At 41.1% G+C, this 20,718-nt stretch overlaps 2 protein-coding genes across 2 annotated transcripts in view; both read right to left on the reverse strand.

Moving 5' to 3' along the window:
• F5 (coagulation factor V) overlaps positions 1-20,303 on the reverse strand; it is a 70,706-nt gene extending 50,403 nt beyond the window's left edge. The window contains exons 1-3 of the mRNA XM_008264079.4: positions 19,801-20,303; positions 16,347-16,438; positions 5,210-5,332 (exon numbers count right to left, since the gene is read on the reverse strand). Of these exons, the coding sequence (XP_008262301.2) occupies positions 5,210-5,332; positions 16,347-16,438; positions 19,801-20,213 (628 nt within the window). The 5' untranslated portion in view covers positions 20,214-20,303. The remainder of the gene's footprint in view (positions 1-5,209; positions 5,333-16,346; positions 16,439-19,800) is intronic.
• Positions 1-20,718, reverse strand: part of SELP (selectin P) — a 64,886-nt gene that overhangs the window by 1,079 nt on the left and 43,089 nt on the right.

Consider the following 20,718-nt stretch of genomic DNA (forward strand, 5'->3'; position numbering starts at 1 on the left):
TCCAGCCCGCAGTCCCTCAGTTTAATTCAATAACCACCACCACCACCACCATCACCGTCATCATCACCTTCATCATCATCATCATCATCATCACCACATCCCAGGTTCTGTGCTGAGAGCCAGGGTACAAATGCAAACGGGGAGCAGCAGAAACCCCTGAGAAGCCTACCCTGGCTAACAGCAGGGGACGTGGTTTCACCCCTGGATTTCCTGTAGGCAGAGCTCATAATTAGAACATACTATTTCTCTGGAATAATAACCACCTGACAAATATCTAAGAATTACCTAAGGCCGGCGCCACGGCTCACTAGGATAATCTTCCGCCTGCGGTGCCGGACACCGGGTTCTAGTCCCGGTTGGGGCGCCGGATTCTGTCCCGGTTGCCCCTCTTCCAGGCCAGCTCTCTGCTGTGGCCGGGGAGTGCAGTGGAGGATGGCCCAAGTACTTGGGCCCTGCACCCCATGGGAGACCAGGAGAAGTACCTGGCTCTTGCCATTGGATCAGCGCAGTGCGCCGGCCACAGCGCGCCGGCAGCGGCGGCCATTGGAGGGTGAACCAACGGCAAAGGAAGACCTTTCTCTCTGTCTCTCTCTCTCACTGTCCACTCTGCCTGTCAAAAAAATAAAATAAAAATATATAAAAAAAGAATTACCTAAAATGCCATAGCACTTATGCTAGATAGAGTTGTGTGACTGATTTTTCCATAGGTATCAACCTTATTTGCAAGCAGTTTCACATACAAGTTGTTCCAATGCAAAGTAGGTTTTACATAAATGGTTCCAATATAAATACAGCAGAAATAGTTGCTGTAGTCACATAGATCAAGGTTCATCTAATGGACCAAAGTAAATTACTCAGAATTTAGCATTCACCTGTTAATTAAAACATAAGATGATTTTCAAATAATTGAATAAATTAAGTTTACTACTAAAACATGAATTATGGGCCTCTTTTTTAATGGACATCTTGAAACAAATAGTGAACAATATAGATTTACACATAGGACATATTCTGTAATTATACTGAGCAAAGACTATGAATGAGTGAATTGGAAACAATTTTGCCAAAGCTTTTATACTTTTTACTGAAATTATTTTACTTTACCTTTAGTCTAAAATAAAGCATGTGTGCTATATCTTTGATTTTGCAATCTACATAACATGAAGTCAGAGAAATAAACAGCTATTTAGATGAATCATTTATGAAATTCATTTTTGGTGAATCCAATTATGACTTTAAATTCAAAATAAAAAATTAAAACTCCAAAAATAAAAAAGAGGGGAAATGCGCAGGAACAATCGTTGTGCTAGGGCACAAAAAGTCCTTGTTCAACTTCTTGCTAGAATAAATTCTTTACAGGAGCAGAGTCCTTCCTTGCATATTTACTCAGTTCTGTTCGCTTCCTGCTCAGTCCATAGTCAGCTTTGTAATGTGTTTACTCTTGTCCTGATGAACCCATTATTTGCCAAAGGGTGCTCAGTATTTTGTTTTAACATAAAATGGTGCCTAGAAGCTTTGGAAAGTGAGGTTAAATAAAGAGCCTTTTTGGTTACCCATCAGGGTGCTGATTCATTAAATTTTTACTTGTTACTTGCTTTTGTGAACAACTTTTTTTCTCATTTAATAAACTTAGTGAATGCATTAAAGCATTCAAAGATACAGAACATTCTTTCAGAAGCTATACTTTAGGCAATGGCAAATTAAAATGCTGATGTTTTGTTAATAGCCTGATTCCATTGCACTGGGTGTTCAAGTCACTTTTAAAAGGAGATTCAGATTTTTGTGATTAATGAGAATTATTAATCATTATGATTTGTTTGGAGTATTTATCCTATAGTCAAGGAAATGTCTTCATATGACCAAAATATTCACATGAAAAGTGAACAATGTAATCACCTACATTGTGCTGAGTATTGGAATTCTTTGGAAAAACCTAGAAGATGGTTTTCATGGAGAGAATTTGGCTACATCAAAATGCAGGGAACAATCTTCAGTGGAAATTGTATTTTTTATTTGGAGAGCTGACTTATCAGTAGATGGATAAATATTATGGAACTAATTCTCCATTACAATACTTGTAAAGTAACTCATACATTTAAAACATGATAAAATAAATCAAGTAAATAATAATGTTAAGATTAACTGTGAATATTTTACACTTTGTGTTTGTGTGTGGGTGCAAACTGTTGAAAGCTTTACCTAATACGTGCTAAATTAATCTTCTGTATATAAAGAGAATTGAAAATGAATCTTGATGTGAGTGGAAAGGGAGAAGGAGCGGGAGAGGGGAGGGTTGCGGGTGGGAGGGAAGTTATGGAGGGGGGAAGCCATTGTAATCCATAAGCTGTACTTTGGAAATTTATATTCATTAAATAAAAGTTTTAAAAAAAGATTAACTGTGAAACAAACTTCACAAAGATAATGGAACAAACCAGCTTTAAAAACTTACAAAACAACAAAATTTGCTCAAGGGGATAGATTTTCAAACACAGTTCAGTGTATGCTAGAGTTTCTTAAATTTTGGCCTCAAATTGAAATCCTTTTAATAACGGAAAATTTTACGATTAGGTAATAATTATAAATATTTAATTTCCTGACTTAAAAACATAATCCTATGAAATACTCATACATTTCTAAAGGAAATGTAAGCATTTTGTTTTTCAAATTGTGGTTTGACCATCCTGCCCAAAAGGGTAACCCATCCTTGCCCATGGGCCACCATCCAATTCTCAGCCTGTTGGTCCAGCGCATTCTCCACTCCTGAAAAAATAGCTCAGACCTTAGAGGGAGGCTGGGGTGAGGGTGAGTGTCGGACATGGATCAGCAGACATGCTATTTTAACACAGAGTACATGATAAAATGAACTGAAAGCTTATCTTTTACCAGGAAGAACACTTGATCTATTTGCATCTATTTACCTCTCATTTCCCGGATTACATTTCACTTTCTCCACTCATCTGCATTTACCTTCCCTGAAACCAGAGGCACTACTATACACCAATAAGCAGGTCACCAATTTAAGTGGTGGGGGCATATGAAGCAATTCTTCATAAATGATTGCTGGCCATTGGGAATAAAGGGGCAAATAAACAGTAAAAGAAGAAGGTTGATGTTGCAAAGTTCATTCCCTATGCAAACAGCCTAGCTAGGGTTCAAAATTCCTAGTCCTCTCACCACCCCCTGTATTTGAAAAGGAGCCTACCAGGGACATTTTGACATAGAGCAGGTCTCTTTCCTCCTGTATTATGCTGTTAAATTCTTGCTGCATTCATCTGAAAGCCTCCTGAATAGTCTAAGTGGTTGTTTATAATGTGACTGTAGGATTTGGGGACCATAAGAGATATTCCTGTGTGTGCTATCTCGCAAGTCTTGCCAAACTGGCTTTTGGAGATACATGAAATCTCATAGCCAATGCTGCTTTGTTTTCTCTAGAGCGAAGGATTAAGTGCTGATAATACCCCTGGGGAAGGCAGTTCATTGTTCTGTTATCAATCACCTATACCTTGGTAGGAATGAGTCTGACAATAATTTACACTGGAAGTAATAAATATAAAGATAACTTTCTAACTCACAAATCATAAGATAAATATTAAATTATTTGAATATATTTTGATTGAAGAGTCACCTCTACTATCATAACTAATATTTACTGAGTGCTAATTAAGTGCTAGGCATTGCTCAAAGATTTCATGACAACAAGCTTGTATGAGATAGATAGGATTATCCTTGTTTTATAGATGAAGAAGATGAGGCCCAGAGAACCTTATAGTTTTACAAAAGCTACACAGCTAGTAAGTGTCTGGGCCAAGATTTTCACCTGGTTGTCTAGTTCTAGAAGCTGCAATGCAAACCACTCAGCTACTCAATTCCTTTCTTCTGAGATATGATGGCTGAAACTTGAGAGAAGGAAGTACAGACTTTGTGAACTGTGAAAAATATGAAGTTCTTTTAAAATGTTATTATACCAGCAACTATTAAGATAGAGATACAACTTTTTAAAAAAATACTAGTTGCTAACAGAACTCCACTTTGCTGACTGTGATCTGAGCATCCGCATAATGGGAATAATTAGATGAATATTGATAGGGGTATTTAGCACCCTATAATTCATGCGGTCACTTTCACCACCATAGTCTTCATTATCTTCATTATCTTTGTCATCATCTTCATCATTAGCATCATCATCATTTATTGGGAGCTTATTGGGTCCCAGGAACCATATTTAGTACATTACCTAAATGATCTCATTTAATCCTAAAAAGCAACTTTATGGGGTAGTTATAATCATTCATTTTATTGATGAGAAAACAGGCTCAGAGATATTAAGGTCACAGAACCCAAAGTTATAAAACCAGAATTTAAACCTGTCTGCCTTCAAAGCTTATGTTCTTAACCATTTTACTATGCCCAAAGTTCTAATGGTACTGTCAACAGCACCACCACCAAATACCACTCATTGAGTATCATTCATGTGCCAGGTCAATCCTTTTATCAGAATAGTTCCATGCCAATGGCTCATGGACCAAATCCTGCCAGCAGCTTATTTTTGTAAATGAAGGTTTACTGGAACACCGCCATGGTCATTCATTTACATAATTATCTATAGCTACTTTAGTTCTACAATGCAGAGTTGAGTAATTGCAACAGAACTATTATGACCCTAGAAACTGAAAATATTTACCAACTGACTCTTTGTAGAAAGGTTTGCTGAACCCTGCTTTATCCCATGGAGTCTCAAGTTTTCAATTCTGCAAATATTCCAGTGACACAATATTTATTTCAAAGTTACTATAAGTAGTATATTTATTATTCCATTTAAGTCTTTACAGGTGTCCTATATATCTACATATATATATATATAGAGAGAGAGAGAGAGAGAGGATAATGGGACATAACAGGTTAAACCATCTATCATTATTACCATTTCATTTTAAAGTGAGCATATTGCAATTCAGAGATACTAGGCAATTTTCCCACCTAACTGTTAATGAACAAGAATCTAGCAAAACAGAAACAAAAACCAAAACCTGAGGTCTATGTGACTCCAGGAACTTATTTCATCTCTGAAACTTACAAATGCAAGAATTTTTACAATTTTATTATCACCAGTTACAAGAAAAAGAATTTCTCCAACAACAAGTGTTATTCAAAAATGGTGTACAAAAATTGCACATTTTCCCTTGTTAGGGAGATATTCAATTTCTCTTACCTTCTGAGAATTTGCTGTACTTAATTCCTTGAGGATGGATGCTTAAGGGTTTGTCTGCCTTGTTCTTAAAGTGAACTTTCATGATGTCTCCAACTTCAGCATATAAAGTAGGCCCAAGAAGTCCTATGGGAAAAAAAAAAAAAAGACATTTAAAACACGTCTGTGTTTAAGATTGTCAAAGACAGAGCTACCAAGCGGAAAGTTTGCAAGTAGTTGTTGCCATTCCTCCTGCTCCTAAAGCTGACCTGCTTATCTTCAATCTAGAGATGTTGCCAGCTCATTAACTCTACATTAGGTTTAGTCACAGAAAAAACAAGAGGACAGGAACACTTGACCTGGACCCAAAGCAGGTGAAGAGAGTAGGGGAAATACTTCTGGCAATGTCAATCTTCTGTGATCCATTGTCTTTCCTTAGATACTTCTTCCTCTGGTCAAGGAAAGGAAGATTCATTTTCAATTATACTGGGTGATATGAGGTTTTCTCCCAGGAGAGACCTCAGAGACCTCAGTGAAGTAAGGGAACAAATCGTGCAGATCTGGCTTTGAGGCAAGTCCAAATCTGCAAATCAGGAGTGAGCTTCATGCATCCAAGGAGCAGTAAGAAAAACTGCCTGGACTGAATGAGAAGAGATGAGGTGGTGGTGATGGGGGGGTGGGGAGAGGAGGGGAAGGTAGGGAGCAGTGCACATCACATGAGGCCCTATGGGTGCTAAGGACTTTGGGTTTTCCTCTAAGTGGAATGGGAAATCACTGGCATTTTGTGCAGAAGAGACATGATCTCATGTTTAAAAGTGCATCTAGCTGCCATGTACAGGGTAGTCTGTGTAGCAAGAAGAATGAAAGTAGAGTGATTTGGCCCTGTAGGGATGGAACAACAGTGTATTGGGCCAGCATGTGCAACATTGAAGTGGTAAAAAGGTATTTGCATTCTGGATGTATTCAAAGATAATGATAGGGGCTGGCACCTCGGCTCACTAGGCTAATCCTTCACCTGCGGCGTCGGCACCCCGGGGTTCTAGTCCCAGTTGGGGCTCTGAAATCTGTCCCGGTTGCTCCTCTTCCAGTCCAGCTCTCTGCTGAGGCCTGGGAGTGCAGTGGAGGATGGCCCAGGTCCTTGGGCCTTGTATCCGCATGGAAGACCAGGAGAAGCACCTGGCTCTTGGCTTCCAATCAGCACGGTGTGCCGGCCGCAACGCGCCGGCCGTAGCAGCCACCTGGGGGGTGAACCAATGGAAAAAGGAAGACCTTTCTCTCTGTCTCTGTCTCTCTCTCTCACTGTCTAACTTTGCCTGTCAAAAAAAAAAAAAAAAGATAATGATAGCAGAACTTTTTCTAATGGACTTAATGTGGCATGTGTGAGAGAGAAGTTAGATGATTACAAGGTTTTTGATGTGAGCAACTGGGCAAATAATGTTATCAGTTACTAGGATGAGGAACACAGTGGGGATAGCAGGTTAAAGATACAGAAAGTGAGAGGCTTCACTTACAGGTACGGTGCTGGGTCCCAGGGCTACCTGGGTAAGTAAGAAACAGTCGCTGTGCTCAGTAGGACCTACTGCTGACAAATACCATGGGAGCAGAGGGCAGGACCAATTTTATCTGAGGAATCAGACAGCAAGTTGATATCCAAGTCAGAACTTTGGTGAATTTTACATCAGAATTCCTTAAAGTGTAGTCCTTGGGGTGTCTGTATCAGAATAAACCGGGGTCGTACTCAAAGGCAGATTCTCAGCACCTCAGCTCAGGTGAAACTGAGTTCCTGGAGGCAGAGCACATGAATCTGCATTTTGACATGTGAGCCCAGTGATTGTGGTGTCTTTAAAACTTGATGATCTATTGCCAAAAGCCCCATTTCAAATGAGGAACAAGAATCCACTGCTCTCACTTCCCAGCCATCCATCAGCTTGCATGAGACTGAATTCTGGCCATTAGGAATCCTGGAGACACATGGAGGTTAGAGCCATCACGATGTTCACCTGGGTCAGGGGTGGTAACTACAATAGGACTTTCACTTACTGTTCCCTTAGGATACCCAATCACTGTAAGTTCTTGCATTAATCCTCACCACCAGTCTTCAAGGTAGATACTAATTTCTTCAGTCTACAGATATGGAAACTGAAGTCAGATAATCCAGATATCTCACCTGATGTCATGCAGCTAATAATAGGTAAAGCCATGATTTAAGCTTAAATCTGCCTGACTCTACTCACCTTTAAACCGATTCTTCCTGCTACACCCCCATCTTGTATTTATTCCTTCAACAATAAAACAAATATTAAGTGTTCCTTTTAACCTAGGTATCAGAAAGCAATGTTGCATAAGGGTAATATTTCATGACTTCATAGGGCTTATATGATATTAAGAGGGGCTGGTGTTGTGGCATAGTGGATAAAGCTGCTGCCTGCCATGCCAGCATCCCATATGGGCACCAGTTTGAGTCCTGGCTATTACACTTCCAATCCACCTCCCTGCTAATGGCCTGGGAAAGCAGTGGAGGATGGCCCAAGTGCCTGGACCCCTAAACCCATGTGGGAAACCCAAAGGAAGCTTCTAGCTCTTGGCTTTGGATCAGCCCATCTCCAGCCATTGTGGCCATTTGGGGAGTGAAGCAGCAGATGGAAGACTCTCTGTGTCTCTCCTTAATCCCCATCCCCTGTAAATCTGCCTTCCAAATAAATAAATCTTTTTTAAAAGATAGTAGGAAATATAGATTTTAACAGTCACCCAAATATTTAATTATGGACTGTGGTAAGTATCACAAAAGAAAAGTACAGGATATTCTGTAGACTATTTGGCAGAGGAACTTAGTCTAATTTTGGAGGCAGAGAAAGGGTCAGAGTTGGGGAACACTTCCCTGAAGAAGTGATACTTTAACTGAGACCAAAAAGCAGAGAGGCAGAGCCATGGGCAAGGGCATTCTGGGCAGAGGGGTGAGCGTGTACAAAGATCCCGAGGTGCCATAAACTTGGCCTATTAGATAACCAGCAGATGGTCACAGCAGAGCTCAGTAGATAAGATGGTGAGGCAGAAGTTAAAGCTGAAGGCATCATCAGATGCTCGATCATTCAGGATATCATGGGTCTTTTAGTTTGGCCTTTAATCCAAGAGTATCTAGAATGCATTAAAGAGCTTTTAGCTGGGGGACAACATTGTCCGGAATTTTATTTTGAAAGCTGTTGCTACTCTGTGGAGGATAATCAGGGGGCAAACCACAGTGGATCCTGAAGAGAGAAAGAAGTTAGTCACTAAGATCAGGGCTATGGTGATGGAGAGAATGAAGAAAGAACACAGTGGAACTGCTAAAGAGATTAAATGGGCAGGACTTGTCAATGAAGGTCAGGGGTGAGAGAGATCAAATTTGCACGGATGGTCATGATGTTCTGGTCTGAGGAGCTGGTGGTTGATGTTGCTATTCTCTGCAAGAGAGAGCACTGTTGGAGGTTTTTTTTTTTTTTTTTTTTTTTTTTTGATAGATGCAGCAGGCAGAATAATTCTCCTCTTCCAGATGTTCATGTCCTGATCTTTGGGACCTGTGAATATGTGAACCTATATGACAAAAAGGCCTCTGCATCTATGATTAAGGATCTTGAGATGGAGAGGGTTTCCTGGGTTATCTAGGTTAGCTCTGGGTACTCAGAAGTGTCTTTATAAGACAATACAAGAGAATCTTAGAAAAGTATTAGAAGATGCTACTCTGCTGGTTTTGAAGATGAAGGAAAGGGCTATGAACTAATGAAAGTTGGCCACTTCTACTAACTCGGCAAGGCAAGGAGATGATTCTCCTCTAGAGCCCAAAATAACACAGCTCTGCCAAAGCCTTGATTTTAACCTGTGAAACCCACTTTGAATTTCTGACATCCAGAACTGCAAATATAAGAGAATGATTACATGTATGCCGTGGTAAGCCATTAGGTTGGTGGTAATTTGTAACCATGGAAATGGGAAACTACAATCTCTGGAATAGTGGTCCCTTCTTTCCCTACTCCTATCTTTCTACAATCGCCCTAGTTCTTTTACAAAACTTCCAGCCCTGGAATCTATCCTGATATTGTGCCTGAAGCATTCTGTTGATTTGTTTTGGTGGTAGCTCTGCATGGGACCATGGAAATAAAAAGTTCAATATTCGTTTTAGACATGGTTTACAAAACCTTGGAAGTGAAATTGTTGGGGGATAAGAGGGGCTTGCTCACGATTAGTCAATGGTATTGCTGGGACTAGGACTCAGGCTTTTAGACTCCTGAGTCAGCGCTTTCTCTACTACCTTCCATAGAGCAGGTTTATGCCCCTGATCTTTCCGGAATAGCCCAGGTGTCTACACATTTTTGGACTCTACCATCTGACCCCTTCTTTTCTGACTGCCACCCTCCATCTTGGCTTCCATTGGAAGAACCCTACTGGATACTCCCCCAGGTTTGGGCTGCCCATGAGACTAACAGAGTGCTGAGAGTGCTGACTCATTGTGTGCTGCATTTAGTTGCTATGGTTTTGTTGCTTGGTTGATTTGTTGGTTGGCATCACAGGGGCACAAATGCCAGATACCCAGAACAAGCCTCCCAAGTTATTTAACTTCATAAGACCTCTCATTTTGATGAACTGTTTGAGTTATTTATTCAGCCTCCCTTCCTGCTTCTTCAGGATTATGGTAAAACAAAGGGATGCTTTCATAAATGCAAATCAAATACTTTTACGCATGTTAGCAAGCATTTGACTGAGTGATTTTTGAGTTGCTCTTTAGCTTATTCATTAGCCTTTCTCACCCCTCTTCAGCATCCAGAGCTGGATTAAAGGAAGAAATGGCTTATCTTGGAGTTTGAGGAATAAAGCACAGCAGGTAAGCAATTTCATGTAGTTGTGTAGTTGAAAAGGACTGCAGGAGATCAGCTAATCCAATCCCTGCTGTCAGGTAAAGAATGAATTACACAACACAAACAGCCCATTGTTGCAGCTATTTTAAAAGTCCCTTGAGGACAAACATTTTATAATCTTCCTTGAAAATATGCAGACTCATGCCTTACTATTTTAAAGCCCAAGAAGGATTCCTGAAAATGAGTCCATCCCTTCCACCTGTCCACATGTCCATAATCTTGCTGGACACCCATCTTCAGATCTCAATTCTGCAGTCCAGTCCCTGCCCACAAATTACAATAACTCTGGGCTCAGCTCAAATCATACTGACCAGATGAGCAGAGTAGAAAATAGGGCAAAGATACAAATAACATAGGATTTGACTGGGAAATGGAAGGAGTCATGTGGTTAGATCTGTACTCAGATCCAGATCTTTTCAATCAGAGTCTGAGGCTCTTCCTTCACACCAGACTTTCCTTCTTGTCTGAACCACCAGAGGGATGCAAACAAGAGTAAGATCTTCCCATCAGGGCCTCACAGTTCAGCAATTTTGGGTGTTCAAGAAGAGGCTACATAAAAATGGATGTCAAAATGCCTCAGGTCACAGAAAACAAATATGAGAAACACTGAAACTGACAGAAAAGTAATATTCAAAGTGCAAAGGGCTTAACCACAATCAGAGGCTGTTCTCATCAACTATCAAGGTCTACTTCTAATTACTATAGGTTAAGTCAGAAAATCTTGGTTAGGTAGTCTTCTGAAAGGATTTCAATCACAATTCCCTCCTCAAAAACTACTGATGTTTCCTTCTTACTTAAAGTCTCCCACTTGATGTTGATCCTTTCTGTCACTATGACACTCAGCACAATGTCTTAAACAGCAAAGGCATTAACATTTAGCTAACTTGCCAAAAGCCACAAAACTTACAGCTCCAAATATCTGCCAATTCCTGTTTACCAAGCCTAACAAATACATTACCCAGTTCACTTCCCCCTGTGGCCACCTATAGTTTTATTTAATCAGATGGTTTGCAAAGTTCTACCATAAATGCTAAGTTTGGACACGGAGCTAAGAAAATGAATAGACTCTGTGCTGGAAGACAGGAGGCCCCTCAACTTCCTGTCCATGATGACAAACTTAATTTTACAGACAACTGTCCCCCTCCCTAGTCACCCCCCTCAATGAGGGTAGAAGCTTTTCTACCAAAGGCGAGCCAATTCAAGCTTCAATTCCAGTGCTTCCTGCTTCTTCTGAGTCTAGCTCCACCACTTACTTACTCTCAAATGTCTCTATTCTGTCTTTTTGCTATTGGCTTCTTCCCTTAAATACTTTTGTTTTGTTTTTCTTTTTATAAAACCACAAAATATCCTTAGATCTCTCATTGACCCCAACCCAAACTATGCAGTCTCCCTCCCATTTGGATTAAAGTTTCAGGAAAGAGTTATCTATAAGTCCCTCCATTCACTCCTTAGCTACCTGCCATCTGATTTTATCCAACAATTCCATAACAAGATACGTGGTTTTGGCCCTTACAGTAGTTCTTACAAATTCTCTCGGTAGCATTTGACCCCTTGCTTCCAGGATACCACATTCTCTGGCTTTGCTCTTCCCTCTCTGGGCAGACTTTCTGAAGTTTCCTGGTCAATTTGTTTTTTCTTGGCTCGTGCCTGGGACCTTATTGTTTCTTAAAGTTCTGGCTGCAGCCTTCTCCTCTCTTCATATATACTCCCCGAATGATCTAACATCCTCTCAAAGCTTCATCTACCACTTTGTTTCAAAGGCTTTATCTACGTTTGTTCCAAAGGCTCACAGATGTGTGTGTGTGTGTGTGTGTGTGTGTATACATATATCAGTTCTGTCTCTTAGGACCAGACAACTATACCCACCTTCTCATGTGACATCTATAGGTAGATATTCCATAGATATTGCAAACTCCAAATCTAAGCTCACCACCTTCCCTCACAAACCTTCTTTTCCTAAATTCTATTTCTTACTGAATGGTAACTCTGCTATTCAATCCAGAAATCTAAAATCAACAGTAATTCCTCTCTCTTCCTCATTATTTCCATCCAGTGACTAACCAAGCTTAGTTGGAATCCATCTCAACTTCTCTGCTGGTTTCTTCCTTTTGTAAAATAATGCTTAATTTGGAGGCCAGCGCTGTGGCGCAGCAGGTTAATGCCCTGGCCTGAAGCACCAGCATCCCATATGAGCGCCGGTTCTAGTCCCGGCTGCTCCTCTTCCTTACCAGCTCTCTGCTGTGGCCTGGGATAGCAGTAGAAGACAGCCCAAGTGCTTGGGCTCCTGCACCCACATGGGAGACCTAGAAGAAGCTCCTGGCTCCTGGCTTCAGATCGGCACAGCTCCAACCCTTGCGGCCATCTAGGGAGTGAACCAGAGGATGGAAGACCTTTCTCTCTGTCTCTGCCTCTAGCTGTAGCTCTGTCTTTCAAATAAATAAAATAAATCTTTTAACAATATAATGCTTAATCATTTTTACTTTATTTGAGAGATAGTGTGAGAGAAAAGGAAAAAAGATATTCCATCTGCTGGTTCACTCCCTCAAATGCCTGCAACAGCCAGGGTTAGGCTGGGCCAAAGCCAGGAACCCAGAACTCAATCTAGGTCCCCCTTGTCACTGGCAGGAATCCAGGTAATTGAGTCATCACCTGCTTCCTCCCTGGGGTGCACATTATGAGAAAGTTGAATAGGAAATGGAGGAGCCAGAACTTCAACCAGATGCTCCAATATGGGATGCAGGCATCCTGAGTGGCAGTTTAACCTCTGCACTAAATGCCCACCCTCTTTCTTCCTGTTTCTTTTCTTTCTTTTTCTTTAAAGATTAATTTATTTATTTGAAAGGCAGAGTTGAGAGATGATAGAGATCGAGATCAAGATAGAGATAGAGATGAGAAAGGAGAGAGAGACAGAGACAGAGACAGACAGAGAGAGAGAGAGAGAGAGAGAGAGATTCGCTCTGCTGGTTTACTCTCCAATGGCTACATTGGCCAGAACTGGGCCAGGCTGAAGACAGGAACAAGGAGTTTCTTCTGGGTCTCCCTCATGGGTATAGGAGCACAAGTACTTGGGCTATCCTCTACTGTTTTCCCAGGCCATTAGCTGGGAGCTGGATTGCAAGGGCACCCATATGGGATACTAGCATTGCAGGTGGCAGCTTTACCTGCTATGCCACAACACAAGCCTCTCTTCTAGTTTCTTACCTGAATTGACACCATTCCCCCATAACTCTTTTTCCAATCTGTTCTTTGCATTATGATAGAATAATTTTTCTAATGCATGAATTTGAACTTGTCTTCCTCTTGATTAAAATTGTTCAGTGACTCCCTGTTCCCCTCAAGAAAAGCCATATGTGGCTCCTGATAGGTTGTGTCCCCATCTGAATACATCTCTTGCTAATTCCTTCCTGGAATTTTGTGCTCCACTGTGCTGATCCAGTTATGCTTCCTCAAATGCCACCATACTCTCTCACCTCTAAACCTTTACATGTACTGCTTCCTTGGTCTAAAATTCATCTCCCTTCACCCCTGCTGCCTCACCCAGTTGGTTTCCCAAGATCCTACTCTATTTTCAGCTTTCCACTTAGAATAGGAAGTCTTCCTTGACAGATCTCCTGTGTCCTCCTATAGAATTATCATTATAGTTCTTTCTTATTACTAAACTAAATGAGAATATATAAGTGAATGAGGAAATATGAATATGTAGATATCTATAGTACTTTTTGTATGATCAAAAAAAGCATGATTGATAACATCAGCAACAACAGCTACACTGTAATTGACATTTATTGAGACCTGTTTTTTTGTTATCTTTGAGTACTTCCTCCTGATTCACTCCGCTTATCCTCACAAATTTCTGGAAGGCAGGAGTTAGTTCCAAGTGCTGGAGTTACACAGAAGAGGAAGAGCTAATTCTACTTGCAGGGAACAGGAGTCAATAGAGTCCCAGAGAGGACATGGCCTCTGGGTTGGCTGGAGTGGAAGCCATGGTCATGGCTAGGGTTAAAAGCCTGGGAAGAGTAGACAGGGAAAATGAAAAGAATGGGAAGGAAAGTCAGAGGAAAACCAGGCCAAGTAACACTAGGGAACCAGTTAAGAAGATGGCTCCGGGCCGGCGCTGTGGCTCACTTGGTTAACCTTCCACCTGCGGCGCCGGTATCCCGTATGGGTGCCGGGTTCTAGTCCCACTTGCTCCTCTTCCAGCCCAGCTCTCTGCTGTGGTCGGGGAAGGCAGTAGAGGATGGCCCAGGTGCTTGGGACCCTGTACCCACATGAAAGACCAGGAGAAAGCACCTGGCTCCTGGCTTCAGATCGGCGCAGCACCGGCCGTAGCAGCCATTTCGGGGGTGAACCAATGGAAGGAAGACATTTCTCTCTGTCTCTCTCTCTCACTATCTATATCTCTGTCAAATAAATAAAAAATAAATAAATAAATAAAATTTAAAAAAAGAAGATGGCTTCAAGAAAGGAGACTGTTGAATATCCTAGTAATATCTAGTATAAAAGAACTGAGAAAGGGTTGGCATGTGGTTAAGCCACTGCCTATGATTCTGGAATCACACATGAGCACTGACTTGAGTCCTGGCTGCTCTACTTCCAGTCCAGCTCCCTGCTAATGTGCCTGTGAAAGCAAAGAAGATGACCCATGTGCTTGGGCCCCTGTTACTCACATGGGCAAACTGGATGGAGTCCCAGGTTCTTGGCTTTGGCTTGGTCTTACCCCAGCCATTGTGGCCATTTGGGGAGTGAACCAGCAGATGGAAGATCTCGATCTCTCTCTGTCTTTCCCGTCTCTCTGTGTGACTCTGCCTTTCATAAAATTAATACATCTTAACAAAAAAATACCAAAAAAAACAAAACAAAACAAAAAAAAAAACGATGGGCTCTGGCCTTTCAGAAGGAATTTGGTAGTGAAGCAAAGGAGAGAAAAGAAAAGGCAGGCAGGGTCAAGGACAGATTTTTTTTTTTCTAGATAGAGATGAACCTGAACAGGATTTGGCTTGGTTCAGTTTGGTTTGGTTGTCGATTTCTAACTGAAGGAAAGATTCCAATCAATAAATTGAAGATTAAAGGAGATCAGAGGAGGCAGGGAAGACTTGGATTGATAGCAAAAGTAAAGGATGAGCTTGGGAAAGATGACAGGCCTTTACCTGATTAACGGGGAAAATAGCTGATTTCCTGACAACTAGAGAGTTCTTTTTTGATGGCCTCTATTATTGCTGTGAAATATGGTACCACAGTTAAGATCCTGAACCCCATTCAACCTGGTCTCCTTGACTAAAGAAGAGATGATGAAAAAGCGAGAGAGAGTCTTTAAAAGTCATAGCTATTGTATACATCCCGTTGAATAGAGGGGTGGGCATTATGGTACAAGAGACAAAATGGAATTGATGCACCCATATCCCATACTGGAGTGACTGTTCAAGTCCCAGATGCCCTCTTTCTGATCTGTCTTTCTACTAATGCACCTGGGAGACAGCAGATGATAGCCCAAGTACTTGGATTCCTGCCACCTATGTGAGAGTTCCTAGCTCCTGACTCCTGGCCCAGCCTGGGCTGTTGTAGTTAGCTGGGGAGTGAACTGGTAGATCGAAGATCTCTCTGTCTCTCCCTCACTACCACTCTGCCTTTCACATAAATAAATATTTTAAAAAATAAAAAGGAGAATAGGTGGGGAGAGAGATATAAAAGAATCAGCCATATGTATGTAGACTCATTTTGAATGAGTCTAGGGAACAGATGGAGGCAAAAATTAATTCTATTTAGGTACAGCTGTGTTCATTAAATCAGACCATAAACCCCAGGAAGACATAATTTAGGTCTGCCTTATCCACTCTTGCATCCATAGCACATAATTCCATTCCCAGCTCATAGCAAGTACACAGCTATAGTTTTTTCCATGAATGAATAAAAATCGAAAAGTCTTGAAGTTTCGTTTAGTTCTTTTGATCAAGGTTAAAAGCACAGCCACCTTCTTGAGCATGCTGCCAGTGCAGTTTCACAGGGCTCCATACTCAGAAGGACCTCCTGCTTGGTTTAAAGCTTTGCTGTCACTGTTTTAAAATTGTCAGTTCTTAATAATCTGAACAGGGAGTTCCACATTCTCATTGTGCACTGGGCCCCATGTACCGTATAGCCAATACTGATAAAAAACAACAGCAACAAATTTCTACAAAATGTCACTAAATATTTTAGATAGTTATTGGCATAAAATTATCTATAAAATTTATATTTAAACTTAAAAAATGTATTTTAGAAATATACTTGAGGCTTACCTGAAATGCTAGATTGTGGTTTTTCTTTCTTAAAATATGCTTCATACTCTCTGTAGACAATTTTCTTAAAGGAGGTTCCAGAAGTATTCAAACTGGAAATAAAATACAAAAACTAATTTGAAAGGCATATATGACATTTGCTCATATTATGTAAAATATCTACTATCTTCATATTTCTAGTAAAGTAACAATATTTTTATTATAATTCAGAAATCCAAGCTTTTATTAATATGAACACTAAGCAACATAATTTTTGGTCTGTTCAAAAATAGTCTGTTATTCTGCTATGATAAGGTTTCTTTCAAAAATTTAGGCTAGCTTAAAATTTTATTTTATTTATTTGAAAGGCAGAGTTAGAGAGAGAGAGAGAGATCTTCCATTGGCTATTTCAATCCCCAATGGCTACAACAGCTAGGGCTGGGTTAGGCTGAAGCCAGGAATCCAGAGCTTCTTCTGGGTTTCCCACGTGGATGCAGGGGCCAAATCTCTTAGACCATCTTCTACTGCTTTCCCAGGTTGTTAGCAGGAAGCTGGGTTGGATGTGGAGCAACTGGGACTAAAACTGCTTCCCATAGGGGTGCTAGCTTTGCAGGAGGTGGCTTTACCCACTATACAGCAATGCCAGCCTCTAGGCTGTTTTAATATTGTTATAATCAATTTTATAAAAAGAACTCAAGATCATGATGCAATGCCAGACTTTATATTTAGGTTTTAAATGATTGAAAATATGACCAAATCCTCTATGAATGAGTAGGCAGGGCAGAGTTTTGGTGCAGCAGTTCAGGCATCTCTTGGGGTGCCTGCATCCCATGTCAGAGTAACTGGATTAGTGTCCTTGTCCCGCTTTCCAATTCTACCTTCCTCCTCATGTTCACCTTGGAGGGCAGCAGGGGATGGTTCAAGTGGCTTAGGTCCTTTCCACCCATGTAGGAGACTCAGGTTGTATCATGGCCTCCTGGCTTTGTCCTGGCCCAGCACTCACTATTGTGGGGGCTAAACCAGGAGATGGAAGATCTCTCTATCTCTCTCTATGTTTTTCAAAGAAGTGAAAAGTAAAAAAATAGAAAAGAAATAAATATGAAAGTTATTTTTCAACTGATTAATCAAATACATCTTTCTAAAATTCTCTTTCAGAGAGAAAGTTTTAAGCTACTGGGAAACATTGCAAATTACTATCAATCTGCTGTAGTTTATTTCTAGTTTATAAGTTGGAATAAGAATAAGAGCTCTGGAATTTATACTGGAAACAAACAACCAAAAAATTGTTCAAGGAGATAGAGTGGATAAATATTGATGTAGTTGATAAATAGCAGAGCCAAGATTTAAAAAGATTAAACTGGGGTGGACGTTAGCGCTGGTTTGGGGACAACTGTACCCCAAATCACAGTGCTTGGGTTCAAGTCTTGGCTCCATTCCTGATCCCAGCTTCCTGCTAATTTGCACCTTGGATGCAGCAAGTGATGTCTCAAAGGGATTCAGAACCTCTACCCACACGGAAGACCTGGATGAAGTTCCCGACTTCTGGTTTCAGGTTGACCCCACCCCAGGCATTGCAGGCATCTGGGGAGTGAACCAGTCATTGGAAATTCTCTGTCTCTCTCTGCTTCTCAATTAAACAACAATAAAAAATAAAAGCAAAACAAAAAGATTCAAACTTCCCTTCGCCCACAGCCACCCTGACTCTGGTAATGGTTGTTTTCTTCTCTGTCTCTAGGCTGAATGGGATTCAGGATCCTAATCTTGGCAGCATATTTCACAGGCATGACAGAAGCCACTCAGGACTAACTTCCTCCAGTTGGATCCTATTGTCAGTGCTTCACTCAGCCTTCCCCTCTGATCAGAGGCAGACAGCCAGTGCAATGCCCTGTTGTTGACGGTCGTCGTCATGTTGTATGTTACATCTGCCACTGTTCACCCTGCATGTTAGCCACTGTGTCTCCTTTGACCCACATCTCCCAACCCCCACACTCCTTCACGCATAAACACAGCATCACCACAGGAAACCAGCAACCAAGTTGTTCTGCTCACCAGCAAGCAAGGTTAGCATTGGAAAGACCATTGTTTTCTGTGGGGATTTAGTTAAAGTCAGTTCCCTAAGAGGGTAGGTATGACCTAGATTATCACCTTGAGATGCAATATTTAAAATACTTATTTTTTAAAAAAGAAGTGATTCCTTATTATTATTAAGACCACAGTGGTATGTAATACCCTCCCAAATAACTCAGGTATGATGAAATTTTAAAAAGGTTAATGTTGTACATTAATATACTTTCAAAATATTACATTATTTCCTGACTGATTGCTTTGGTTTTGTAACTGTAAAAGAGGAACAAATCTTTCACAATCACTTAAACTGTGATGTTATGTTAAAAAATGAGTCACACTAAGAGGTTTACTACTTAAATAATATAACAAACTGGAGACATTGAATATATACTATGATCTTGTCAGTTTCTGGAAAGTCTTTTTTCTACTCTTTGAATTAGCAAAACGTAGTTTACAACTCAAAGATTGTTTTATATCACTTAAACTTCCTTTTGTTTATGTATGCCTTTTAATACTGACCTTGACAAAATAGCCAGTGTAAACCATATCCCAGGAGGTGATTAAGAGTGAGAGAAAAAAGTGAGAGTCACTTTCGAAGCATGAATGAATCAAATGGGAACCAGGAAAAGCAGAAAGTGTGAAAAGGATGTGTTTCTAGGGACTGATGAAATTTTGAAAGTCATTTATAAGAAAGCAACAAAATTATGGCAATAGTTATTGAATGATCTGTTTGTAATAAAGTTCAAGCTGTATGTTTTAGTTCTAGAAGATGCGGTTATGCAGACAATGTAATAGACAATATGTAATCCAAAGTTTCATAAAAATCTGGAAACTAAAATCTGCAGCAAGAGATTGCTGGGAGGCCAATGAGGGAGCCAGTGGCACTTTGAATCAATCAATATATGAAACCAACAATCAAACGTGTTAACAAAACTGTGTTTAAAAAACAGTCTTTTATTCCCAGAAATATTTAAGGTATGCAAACTTCATGCATTTCATAAACACAACTTGAGGAACAAAGTGATTCTTCCCACCTACCCTACCTGCCCTCCGACCCTTCTCCCTCCTCCCTCTCCTGTTCCCCTTCTTAAGCAAAAATCAAGCTCTTGAAAGCAGCATCTAACCAATCCAACTGAGTATGCTCTATATTCTCAGAATAATAAACCATTTTACTGGAGGCAAAATTATCATCCACTAAGTTTATTTCATTATACTCTCCTATGAATTGCATTTACTCGTCTGAAGTTTTCTTTTCTTTTTTCTTTTCTTCTCTTTTCTCTTTTCTTTTCTTTTCTTTTCTTTCTTTTCTTTTCTTTTTTTAAGTCATGGAAATGCAAAGAAAGTGTTCTCTAAAACCAACAGATTACTTTCCCTAGTGAAGCCCCCGCAGACACCAGATCTGAGTTACCTTAGGTTTGTGAGCTCGGGGCGGTAGCTCCAGCTGATGGCCTGCGCAGCCACGTAGAACTGCCTTATCCGTGCTGCTTCCGTCCCTTGGCTCCCCCAGCCTGCCCAGCTGGTGCCCAGGACCAGCAGGACCCAGAGGTGTGGGCAGCCTGGCAACATGATGCCTCCCCTGATCCTGCTTGCTGCCACCGCAGGACCGGGCAGGGCTCGCCCGGTGGCTGACGGCGCCCTGTGCTGGGCTGGCTGTCCTCGCTGCAGTGAGCTCCAGAGGCGGCGGGTGGCAGCACCCTGTTCTCCAGCAGCCTCCAGCTCTCTCCCTCCCCGAGTCCTGGGGCTTTTCCTGTCAGGGAGTGCCCCTGGTGACAAGAGGAATTTATTAGGGAGAGCAACCAGATTAGTGGCTTTTTTTACCATAGGCGAGAAAAGGGCAGAGAACAGAGGCTCTGGCAGGAAGGACAATACCCAGGGATTTCAAGTACCACGGAAAAACTATGTTCCTCCATTTGTACCTGCTGCTACCACTGGGGTGGGAGCCGCCCACCACCTGTCACAAAACCAGTTTGGGTCAAAGTCCACATTTGCCAGATCCCCTGTAATGCTGAGTCTGATGGGACCTGGCACCCTTCACCACATCTCTCCTGACTTGTGGGAAAGGGTATTGAACCCTGTTATTAGGTGGTAAAGAAACAAGGGACAAACACGTGAACATGGCTCTGAGTCACTTTGCTGACTTCTAACACAGTTCTGTCTTGATGAGAACCTGTCAGTCAGCAGCTGAAGCATCAGCATAGCAAACAATGTAAAGAGCTTTCCTGAGATATTTAGTTCATATTTTAGTTTTATCTGCTAGCTGTGTGATCTTGGGCTAGTTACTCTACCTCTCTGGTGTGCAGTACGACATCCTCAAAATAGGGATGAT

This window comes from Oryctolagus cuniculus, chromosome 7 (assembly GCF_964237555.1).
Source record: "Oryctolagus cuniculus chromosome 7, mOryCun1.1, whole genome shotgun sequence".
NCBI lineage: Eukaryota > Metazoa > Chordata > Mammalia > Lagomorpha > Leporidae > Oryctolagus > Oryctolagus cuniculus.